This window comes from Leptonychotes weddellii, chromosome 2 (assembly GCF_054177405.1).
Source record: "Leptonychotes weddellii isolate Sample4059 chromosome 2, ASM5417740v2, whole genome shotgun sequence".
Classification (NCBI taxonomy): domain Eukaryota; kingdom Metazoa; phylum Chordata; class Mammalia; order Carnivora; family Phocidae; genus Leptonychotes; species Leptonychotes weddellii.
The window spans coordinates 118313041-118325033 of NC_138370.1; the positions used below are offsets into that span (position 1 = coordinate 118313041).

The following is an 11993-nucleotide window of genomic DNA, read 5'->3' on the forward strand; positions in this document are numbered from 1 at the left end:
TTTTTTTTTTTTTTAAAGATTTTATTTATTTATTTGAGAGAGAGAATGAGAGACAGAGAGCACGAGAGGGAAGAGGGTCAGACGGAGAAGCAGACCCCCTGCTGAGCAGGGAGCCCGATGCGGGACTCGATCCCGGGACTCCAGGATCATGACCTGAGCTGAAGGCAGTCGCTTAACCAACTGAGCCACCCAGGCGCCCCGACTCTGGGGAAATTCTTAGAAATTCTAAGAAGATATCAAATTGAAAACCTTGTAGGAGGGGCTTCTTTCTGGGATTATTCCATAAATGGTGTGGGGACAGTGTCTACCATCTGTTTCTGAGAGAAAGAGTTCTTTGGGCCACTAGCATGAGAGGATCCCTATAGTGATCTGTCAGTGGAATGATGGTAACTGCTTTTAGAAATCAAGAGAGCACTGGGGATAAACCAGTCACCATGGTTCTACTTAGAAATCATCATGTTCTTTTGGAGATGGTAATATTTTACGGAAATCTTTTACTAATTAATATATTTTCTCTTGCCGGTACTCACGAAAATCATTTTGGGGCAAAATTGACCTCATTGATTGAAAAATATTGTTCACATCCAATTAAAGAACGTCATATGTTTTAGGATGACACCAGGTCACCCAAATTATGCTTTCCCAAACTTAGGATTCAGCGAAAGCAAATTTTTACTGTCAGCATAATGAGCTGGTTGTACTGCAGATTTGTATCTGAGAGCCTATAAACATTTTAGCAAAACAAAACAAGTAGTCCTTGTTATTACCCCTTATTATTGTAAATGAATTACAAAATAACACAAGGCTTTCACATTTGCTCATGACACGACCGGAAAATAACTTAAGATTCCCAAAAAGTTAAAAAAAAAAAAATCAAGGATGCTCTTGGTTCATAGACACTGTGACAATCCCAATTATTAGTGGGTGACTCGTTAATCTTTCCTGTTCCATTCCAGCTGGCCCTGAGAGCAGAAAGAAAAAATTGCTTTGGCAGGGAGCTCATTTCCTGATAAATTACAGAATTAAAAAGACAAAAAACAAAAAACAGATAAAGATCCCGAACGTCACTTGCAGTGGAATATGGTTAACATTTATTGAAAAGCCATCAAATGCTAAGCAGTTATCAGTGCTTTCAATGTATTTCCAACCGTCATAAAAAAACTTCTGAGTAAGTACCATTATTATTCCCACTTGACTGACGAAGAAACTGAGGCAGAGAGAGATTAACAACCAGGCTCGCACAAGCAGTCGTGGCAGAGCTGAAACTCGAAGACATGGTCATCTGGCTCGAGAGTCCTTGAGCTATAGCTGCCTCCTAACTATGACCTTAGCTTGTGCAAAATCCTTCTGACTCATAACAGGCAAATCCTTTCCAGCCCCAGAAAATATTATCTTACCTTGGGGACATTTTATTATAAGTGGTTTCTCACCAATAAAGTTGTAAATTCTGTAAATGAAGATGATCCAGTGGGCTTTACTTTTCCATTTGTAGATTGGCGGAGTTTTACCATCGCTGATAGACTAGAAGGTTTGTCTTCAAGGATTATCATTGGTAACAGTATGCTGTATTCTTTGACCTCAGTAGCTTCATGAGGTTATACTGTAAGAACCATCTGTTTGGAAATTTGATGATAAAGGTATAAATAATTATATGACCTCAACTTTATCAAGACCCCTTTTTCGAGTCAGTTAAAGTAGTTGGAATCTTGGGTGTCCAGGTAAAGCGTGCTTAAAGTAACACTTTGTTGGGGCGCCTGGGTGGCTCAGTTGGTTAAGGTTAAGCGTCTGCCTTTGGCTCAGGTCATGATCCCAGGGTCCTGGGATCGAGTCCCACATCGGGCTCCCTGCTCAGCAGGAAGCCTGCTTCTCCCTCTGCCTGCCGCTCCCCCTGCTTGTGTCCATTCTCTCTCTCTCTCTCTCTGACAAATAAATAAAATCTTTTTTTTTTTTTAAAGTAACACTTTGTTTGCTTCCATGAGATTGTAAGTTTTCAAATGGCCAGGTCTTCTCTTGATGATTTACAGCTGGAGGACTTACAGAAGAACCGAAGTGTCACCAGCGGGAGCCACCACAAATGTTTGCGACAGGTCAGGTTCTCTCTGAGGAAGAAGGAAAGCTTCAGAGAAGCAGGGGACAGAGCAGCATTTTCAGCCTGTGACTCTGTGCTGACGAGTCTCCACGATGCAGTCTCACTCATGCCACAGATGGGGTGAAAGAGAGTGAAGCTCACTCAAACTTTGGAAATACTTATTGCAAGAAAAGGACACACAATAGACATGTGCAGAGTACAGAGAGCTCGTATTGGCTCTCTAGGAGGATTTGACCATCTGGATAACAGCTTTGCAAATCATTTGGATAAATGATACCATTTGGAGGAGAGCCTTCCAAATCAAATCTAAATGCCAGAACCCCTTCAAGAAGGTTTGTGCAATTTTGGCTCTTTTCCTCCTGTTGTCAGAAACTCATTAGGTGCCATTGTTCCAGATAGAGTTTACCATTTGGGACACAGGAACTATCCTAAGTTTCTTTACTCTGAGGTATTATTGGAAGATTAATATCAATGGAGTAAATATTACACAGACTAAAAAAAAAGAAGTATAATTCAGAATGCAAAGATAAAAGCATCTTAGGAGCATGGAGTGCTCCTTCCCCACGCCCCCTCTTTTCCTTAAAAAGGCAAGGAAAAATGTCCTCTCTTAGCTGGTAGGTACGGTGTTGCTATAGCTCAGGGAAAGGGTAGAATGTGTCCTTGCTAGGAAATGTAAGTAAAGTTTGGGTGATACTTTCTAATGTGACTGGAAGCAATGGACCAGTTTATTTTGATGGTGTCTGGAAGGATAGAAGAAAGAGAACCATCTCCGTTTTAACTTTTAATTCTCAGATAACACTGAGGCAGTGAAGAGAGTTAATTTAATAGACCTATTCATTTATTCTTTGCAGAGGTACTTCCAGTCAAATATCTAAACTTATTAAGCCAGAACAGCTCAGAGAGGATTATGAAACCTCACCAAATCAAACGTTATTTCCTGCCGCCTCCAGAATCCTCCTCCAGTGCAGAGAGTAGAGAATGCATCAGTGTTGTTTCTTTACTGCAGGTTTCTTTGGTCACATTATAAGCTGCATATGGGCTAAAGAAGGACAAATAGATTATTTTGGACAAGAAGAGAAAAAAGTATATGTAACAGAGTCCTCTATTGCGGTTAATACAGTCCCACCAGGGAGGGAGAAAGAAGTAACAGGACCAAGATATGTCAGATGGGGCATTGATAGGTTAACAATACCAGAAACAATACCAAATAACTCAAAGATGGATAGGGAGGTGATGTAGGTAAGGGAGCCTTCCACACACACACACACACACACACACACACACACACACACACTTCATTGTTCTGTTCTCAAGCTCATGCTTATCAGTTGCCAAAACAACCTGGCATGGTAGGGTGTATTATGACTAAAGTATATGTTCTCCATTACAAGACTCTTCCTTTACTATTTCAGAAAACTGACTTAGATCATCACATATTTCCTGATCCTTGTCAAAGTGATTTATAAACTGTCTAGGGTCTAACCCACTTCAATAAGACAATAGAGATCTATAGTTTAAAAAGACATAAACATGGGGTGCCTGGGTGGCTCAGTTGGTTAAGCATTGGACTCTTGATTTCAGCTCAGGTCATGATCCCAGGGTCCTGAGATTGAGCCTCACGTCAGGCTCTGCGCTGAGAGTGTTGCCTGCTTAAGATTCTCTCTCTCACTCTCCTTCTGCCCCTTTCCCCTCTCCCCAGCTCGCACTCTCAAATAGATAGATAGATGATACATACATACATACATACATACATACATACATATAACCAGGGGTGCCTGGCTGGCTCAATTAGTAGAGCATGTGACTATTGATCTTGGGGTCATGAGTTCAAGCCCCACATTGGGCATAGAGCTTACTTAAAAAAAAAAATTAAACTTTTGCCCTGCAAAAGACCCTGTTAAGTGCCAATACAATTCAGTGGAGGAAAAGAGTCTTTTAAACAAATTGTTCTGGATATGCAAATGAATGAAGTTATCTTACACCACTGGCAAAAATTAACTGAAAATGGATCAAAGACCTAAAAGGGAAGAGCTAAAGCTCTAAAACACCTTGAATAAAACATAGGGGGGAGCCTCATTATGTTGGATTTGACAATGATTTCTTGGATAGAATACCAAAAGCACAGAAAACAAAAGAAAAAATAAAGTAGACTTCATCAAAATTAAAAACTTTGGTGCATCGACAGACACTATCAACAGAGTGAAAAGGCAACTCACATAATGGGAGAAAAATTTGTAAATCATATATCTGACAAGGGATTAATATCCAAGGATTAACTAATATATATATTAATATATAAAGAACTCCTGGGACGCCTAGGTGGCTCAGTCAGTTAAGCGTCTGCCTTCAGCTCAGCTCATGATCCCAGGGTCCTGGGATCGAGTCCCACATCGGGCTCCTTGCTTGACGGGGAGCCTGCTTCTCCCTCTGCCTCTGCCCCTCCCCCTGCTTGTGCTCTCTCTCTCTCTCTCAAAATAAATAAATTAAATCTTTACAAAAAAAAAAAACTCCTACCACTCAACAATAGAAAAACCAAACAACCCAATTTAAAAATATGCAGAAGACGTGAGTAGACATTTCTCCAAAGATACATAAATGGCCAATAAGCACATGAAAAGACACTCAACATCACTGATCATTAGGGAAATGCAAATCAAATGGCTACAGAAAATAACTAACATTGGTGAGGATGTGTAGAAATTACAGCCCTTCGTGCACTGCTGGCAGGAATGTAAAATGATACAACTACTCTGGAAAAAGGTTGACAGATTCTTTAAACATGCAGGGGTGCCTGGGTGACTCAGTCAGTTAAGCGTTGGCCTTCAGCTCAGGTCATGATCCCAGGGTCCTGGGATCGAGCCCTGCATCAGGCTCCCTGCTTGGCTGGGAGTCTGCTTCTCCCTCTCCCTCTGCCCCTCTCCCTGCTCGTGCGCTCTCTCTCTGTCAAATAGATAAATAAAATCTTAAAAAAAAAAAAAAAAAACTCAACATGCAATTATCATACAACCCAGTACTTGCAGTTGTGGGAATTTAGTCCGGAGAAATAAAAACTTACATTGACACCAACACCCATATGCTAATTTTCTATAGCTTCTTTATTTGCAATAACCAAAAACTTGAAACAACCCAGATGTCCCGTAATGGATGAATAAGTAAATTTGTAGATGCATACCACAGAATGCTACCCAACAATAAAAGGTACCAAACTACTGATAAACACAAACCGTAGATGAATCTCCAGGGAATTACGTTGAGTAGAAAAAAGTCAATCCCAAAGGTTGCATACTATACGATTCCACTTGTATAACATTTTGAAATGATAAAATTATAGAAATGGAGACAGGATTCATGGTTGCCAGGGATTAGAAAGGAGGGTGTGGGGAAGGAAGGTGGGTGTGATTATAAAAGAGCAACAAAAGGAATTCTTAAGGTCCTGTAACTCATGCCATATTGGTTCCCCTTTTAGGAGCAACTGTATGTTCTATATCTGGACTGTGGTGGTGATCATACAAATCTACACATGTGGTAAAATTGCATAAAACTAAATACACACACACAGAAAGGAGTACATATAAAACTGGTGCAATCTGGATGAAGTCAAGGATTGTATCAATGTCAATATCTTGGTTGTTGATATTGTACTATATGGTTGGACAGGATGTTATCATCGAGGAGATAGAAGGATATACAGGATCTCTGTGTATTATTTCTTACAACAGCATGTGAATTTGCCATTATCACCACCCCGGCAAGAACAGCGTGACCAACGTAAAATTCTGAAGAAGCTCCACAGTAGTTCCATTGGAAGCTAACGATACCATTATCCATAGACTTATTCTTTTTACCTCCCAAGGCATCCCTTGAGGTTAAGAAAGAGCAATTTCATCTATCATTAGGCAAGCCTTACCGTATGGTTTTCCCAGAATTTGGTATTAGTTTGCCCTATGAGAATTAAACTAGTAGGGGCGCCTGGGTGGCTCAGTCGGTTAAGCATCTGCCTTCAGCTCAGGTCATGATCTCAGGGTCCTGGGATCGAGACCCACGTCAGGCTCCCTGCTCAGTGGGGAGTCTGCTTCTCCCTCTCCCACTCCCCTTGCTTGTGCTCTCTCTCTCTCTTCTCTCTCTCTCAAATAAATAAAAATTTTTTAAAATAAAAATAATTAAACTAGTAAAAATAATTTAGGACAGTAGCCATTAGCCATCTTAGATGCTTTGACAATAAGAAGAGCAATGCATACTGAAAGATATCAAAGGATCTCAGGGAGGATGTCTGCATTCTTCTAGAAAAGCAGGAGCCCAGAGAGGAAGATTGTATTAAGCTGTCCTGAGCCCTGCCTTGGAGGGCAAGTACCTCGGCCTCACACTGGCATTGATCTGCTTGGGACGGCTGCCACTTCCGGAGTATGTATTATGGGTGAGGTGCTCTACCTGCATCGTCATTAATTCTCAGCACAATCCTCCCAAATATGAAGTTATCAGCATACTTACTAAGGCTTAAGAGATGAAATAACAAGCCAGAGATCACACACATGGTGAGTGACAGAGGTGGATTTCAGGCCTATGCACCACCATACCATTTCCATTCCACCATGCTGCTCTTTAGAGGCAGCAAGCACATAAAACTGTTGTAGCTTGATGCTGTGCTCTTAGAATTAGCTCGTTAACTCTCTTCATTCTACTTTCCTGCTTCCACATTTTGATTGCCCAGATAGAGGTTCCAAAAGGGGAACCAGTGTGAGTATCTGTCCATTTGGCAGTTGTATTCCCCCCTGTACATGAACACGTTGGCATTGATTTGTTCACCACTCTATTGTAAAAATGCTTAAGAGGCATGGGTTCCCTGCAGGCTGATGATTCTTGTACGCTGGAGCATTCTGTTCCTGCAGACAGAGAAGATACCGTGCTTAGGTTAACCTCTAGGGTACTACTCCCGTGTGAGGGCACAGTCTTTGATGTCCTCCCTCTTTTAAAATTCAGTCTTCATGCAGCAAGTTGGGGAAATGGTGTTACAGATGTAAGTAACTGGCCCAGACCCAGAGAGTTGATTACTGGCAACGTTAAGGTTGAGAACTAGGTCTCTGAACTCTTCTTCCAGTGTAACTATTTCATCTGTGCTCATGCTGTCCGAGCATCCGATTTCAGGGGCAGATGTGGAATAATGGGTTTGCATGCTCAATCCACATTCCAGTTTTCTGTACTCATGCTACATCTTTGGCTAATGATGAAATTATTTTTTTTTTTAGCAAAACTGATAGCTTTATTATAAGCCCACAATTTTCTGGACATAAATAAATGCACAGACACTGACCAGCCATAGTGGGTGTGCTTCAAATGTTCATCATCCTTCTATATTACACAAACTGGGTAGGCACCGCTGGTTCCTACAATAGCTTTACTATATTGAATAGACTGTTACATATAAATAGTTGTATTCATGAGACTTCACCTCAATTATTTCCACCACCTGGTATGGTATGTGGCACAAGCAGGATGTCAATCCTTGTGGATTGGATTGGATCGGAGTAGACTGGATTAAATTGATTGAAAGTGGTTCTAATGTCTTTTTTTTTTTAAAGATTTCATTTATTTATTTGACAGAGAGACACATCGAGAGAGGGAACACAAGCAGGGGGAGTGGAAGAGGGAGAAGAGGGCTTCCCACTGAGCAAGGAGCCCGATGTGGGGCTCGATCCCAGGACCCTGGGATCATGACCTGAGCCGAAGGCAGACGCTTAACGACTGAGCCACCCAGGCGCCCCAGTTCTAATGTCTTTCAACTCCTAGCTACTGTCATTTATTTAACATCCCTACCCAGACAGCTGTTTAGACCATACCACGACTGGTCACAGATACATTATTAGGTTCGGGTGTGTGTCCCCTCACCTGAAAGATCTACTTTATCAGGCAGGTGATTTCTGGTAACCAAGACCTTCCTGACACCTTACCCGTCGCCAGCCTCCAGGGAGGGCCATGTTAGTTTTCTGATTCCAGGACTTGGGAGGTCCAGGGAGTGTCAGCGTGCAAAAGCAGATATCACGGAGGTGCTCAGATATGTAGCAGTGCTGGTTCAAACTCGTAAGCAACTGGTGGTTCACTGGAAAACTCAAAATAATGAGCAGTGATAGCTTCTTAGAGATACCTATTAATTACATTATTCTTCTGTTTGGCAGGTCACCTGTGGAGGTCAATTTCTCATAGACACCCCTGCAGCTTCTCTTTTTCACTTCCATTTATGTGGGGAATCTTTTTATTCATTTATTTTCGCTTTCAAATATAACATCCAAAATGCCTGACATCTATTCTTGTTCCCCACTGTGTTCACTGGAGTTAATTTAAAATTATTCACAACGCATTGTTTTCCTGAAATTCATCTTTAGAGTCTTTGGAGATAGTTGCTCAATAACATGTCATGAGAAAAGTTCAGATTTGCAAAGCATTTGTCATTTCCTCCTGCATTGCTAATTTATTTAGTAAGCATTTGTTTCTAGCATTCTTATCTGCGAAGCTGTAGACATATGTACATGCCAGATCCATAGAGCCATAAATCCAAAACTGTTAATAATCACACTAAAAGTAGGTTGGAATAAGCTTTGGTACCTAGCTCTTCTGAAAGTCCTAACCCAAACCCTTTTGTCCTTGCTTAAAAATATTGATGCTCATATAAGGATAACTGTGTTTATGAGAAGTTTCCCATTTAGTTCTCAACTAAGGCTCTGGAATATTTAAGCTAATGCTGGACAACTATCATCCTTGTTAACTGTTCATGGGACTTTCACGAGCGTAAGTGGCAGTAATAGATTGATTTGGATCCTGGTTTCATAAAACACACTTCTTTTCAGTTAAAGTAAACTCCCTTTCCGCCCTGAAAGAGTAAGGTGAATTTTTGCCTTAGTTATTAATGCCTGTTGATTTTATTTCAGTGATACAGGCATGGATGGGAAGAAGTGCAGCGTATGGATGTTTTTACCTCTTGTATTTACTTTGTTTACTTCAGCTGGATTATGGATAGTGTGAGTATTCTCTTATTTAATTATTTAAGGACTCGGTGCAGTGTAGATCAAAATGTAGTTTTGATAGTATATGGCATAGCTATATAAGTGTATTTATAAATACTTTAAAATAATGTTTACTAATTCGACCTTGCTAAAGTCCCCATTTGTCTTCCCTTCTATTACCCAAAGTAAAGAGCAAGAGTGAGTAATAAATTATGCAAAGCAGGTAGTGAAGAATACTGGTTTTATTTTGTGTTCCCGTGTTCTTTCGGTAATGAACGTTCTATAAACTGGTGATAGGGATTCATTATTTTCAAGATTTGCTCATTATTCTCACATGCTAAAGATTCCATTCACAGTCCAGTGCATAGTCCGGTATGACTGGGTTTGGTACTCAGCTTATCACAAAATGCTCCCACACTTGCTTATTTCAAGTACTATTTCACTTCCAGCAAATTATTTTAGTTCCTTGCTGTTCACTGAGAGAGGTGGGCACACTCCTGAGAAATTAGAAAATTTGAATTCTAATTTTAGTTTCCTCAAAGTTGTAAGGTCTTATTTCTTTGTTTTCCCAGTTTCCAGATTATAATGATTACCATCAATTTGGAGGGTGTTTTGAAAATTCAAGAAATAGTATTAATAATCACATTTGAATTGTAAAGAGGCTTATAAGTGATCTGTAGGTAAACATTATAGCAAAAGAGATTTTTCCCAGCTGGGAAAAACAATGAATATGATTTAATGTGACTAATCTAGTAAAACTGGGAAACAAATGAGTCTTTTAAAAAAATTTTCTTTGTTTTATAAACTTTACTTGTTCTTTCTTCGTAGATACTTTATAGCTGTGGAAGATGACAAAATTTTCCCATTAAATTCAGCTGAAAGGTAAAGCCAATCTCTGGGTAATTCGTTGTTTATCAATAGACTTAATAAAACTTTTGCCACTGGTGAGGTTAAACTGTGCACAAATGACTGTACTTTAACTTGTGCTTTTTCTTTTCCAGGAAACCGGGCGTGAAGCACGCACCCTATATAAGGTAACTCGATAGCTCTTCTGATCTGTTGGATCCTAGGAGAAGTTGGGAGATGACTTAATTTGGGCTACTGGGTGGCTAATAAACAAAAATTTATGTCTCACAGCTCCTCGGGAGGCTGGAGGTCCAAGATCAGGGCGCCAGCAGTCAGGTCTTGTTGAGGGCCCTCTTCTGGGTTGTAGATGGCCATCCTCTGATTGTGTCCTCCCACGGCAGAAAGGGGACGAGACAGCTCTCTGGGATCTCTTTTATAAGGGCACTAATCCCACTCAGAAGGGCTCGACCGTCATGACCTGAGCATCTCCCAAAGCCCCACCTCCTCATAGCATCACATTGGGGGTTAGGATCTCGACATACGAGTTTTGAAGGAACACAGACCATTGAAGGTGGCAGATTTTAAGATAGTAGTAATAAAACATGTCATTATTTTCAAGTATTGCAGGTGACGAGCCTCCTGCAAGCTGTGTGTTTAGTCAAGTCATGAACATGGCAGCATTCCTAGGTAAGAAGAGTGAAAGAATGCTTGATGTGCTTTGTACCTTTCTTTTTTATTTTAAATCCTCCCAAACCCACATCAAAAGCACGGTGGGCTTAGCTGATAATTTGGTATCATATCATGTCAATATGCTGAAGCTGGCTTTTCGTTTTGAGGGTCTTTTTTCTCGTACTTTCATGTTCACCTTGCTTACCTTACATCTTCTCTTCCCCTTATCATCTTTATCATTTCAGTGTATTCTTGACTTTATTTCTATTGCCACGTGAAATACTGTATTTCACGTGCCATAAAATTCCTGCATGACAATGTAGTAATCGTGCAATACATTTGTGTTAAAAAGAATGCCTTATTTATTTCTTCACTGGCAAGGATGACAAATGCCTGGGCTTTGTGATAAATATTGATGTGTGGAGACACTGTCTTTAGATCTAAAGGTCAGCATTAACATGGGTGATGCCGTCTCCTGTATATATATACACATACCAAGATGGCAAGTGGAGATGTAGGTTAAAAAAAAAAAGAAGAAACCTTTGGTACTCAGGTCTGGTCCCTGTTCCGTCCTTTTCCTTCAGGGCCCAAGACCATCATTTCATATCCTGTCCCCTTTGTTCTGTGAGTGTTTCCTTCTGAGGACTGAGGGAACCAGCCATTCTCTCTGTCCTTTCCCACGTCCCCCTTGTATACCATCTCTCCAAGGCCAGTCTCCTCGGTGTCTTTCAAAGGGTCAGCTAGTATCATCGTTGGCATGCTGTAGGGGATGGGCCGGTGATAGCTAAATTTTTCAACAACTGCTTTCTGGAAATGGTTCTTTTGGATGGTGAGAATTTCAGCCTTGGTGGCATCTGTCCCCCAAAGAGGTGACCTATTATTTCATCTATGTAGAACTCCACCCCAAAAAAGTTCTTCTCATTTTTAAGGTGTTATTTTTTTAACGTTTGCTGTAGGAAAAGGAAAGACCTATAGAACTCACTGGAAAATCAAGGGAGATGGTTGGTCCAACATGCAACATAGGCACAATCTTGGTATAGAAGGCTCAAAACATGAGAAACGTGGAGAACGTTCCCAGGGAGGCCCAGGAGGCCTCTCTTGAGCCCGTGGAGTTCAATGAGAAGCACACTGGGGGACTTGTCTGCAGTTACTAAAGTTCCTCCCTGGAGCTAACTCTGTGTGGGTCAAAACCTTTCACCACCCAGGCGTCCCCAAAACATAGCCCATTTTGCCTGGGCAGGAGATGTCTGGAAGGCACGGACTGCCACAGCACCACCAAGGAGGAGGTCAGACACAACCCTAATGCCGAAGTTGCCGAGTCTTTGAAGAACTCTCCTCGTGTCCTTGGTAGGCAGGATTTTCATGTCCTGGCTATTCCCCGGTTCTGGAAAAGG

General features: G+C 41.0%; 1 protein-coding gene and 1 long non-coding RNA gene across 5 annotated transcripts in view; one reads left to right on the forward strand and one right to left on the reverse strand.

The window, feature by feature from the left end:
• The window catches only part of TMEM150C (transmembrane protein 150C), a 74115-nt gene that overhangs the window by 48311 nt on the left and 13811 nt on the right, over positions 1-11993 (forward strand). For 2 of the 4 annotated variants that reach the window (XM_081812254.1, XM_081812256.1), the window contains exons 2-6: positions 2025-2421; positions 9010-9099; positions 9913-9966; positions 10086-10118; positions 10550-10617. In XM_081812254.1, coding sequence (XP_081668380.1) covers positions 2360-2421; positions 9010-9099; positions 9913-9966; positions 10086-10118; positions 10550-10617 — 307 coding nt within the window. In that variant the 5' untranslated portion in view covers positions 2025-2359. The remainder of the gene's footprint in view (positions 1-2024; positions 2422-9009; positions 9100-9912; positions 9967-10085; positions 10119-10549; positions 10618-11993) is intronic. The other 2 variants (XM_006745336.3, XM_081812255.1) reach the window with 1 other exon arrangement.
• Positions 1749-8420, reverse strand: LOC115944891 (uncharacterized). Its single transcript, XR_014142963.1, has 3 exons — positions 8035-8420; positions 3009-3128; positions 1749-2099 (listed from the first exon to the last, which is right to left on the reverse strand). It is a non-coding gene; the product is annotated as an uncharacterized LOC115944891 (long non-coding RNA).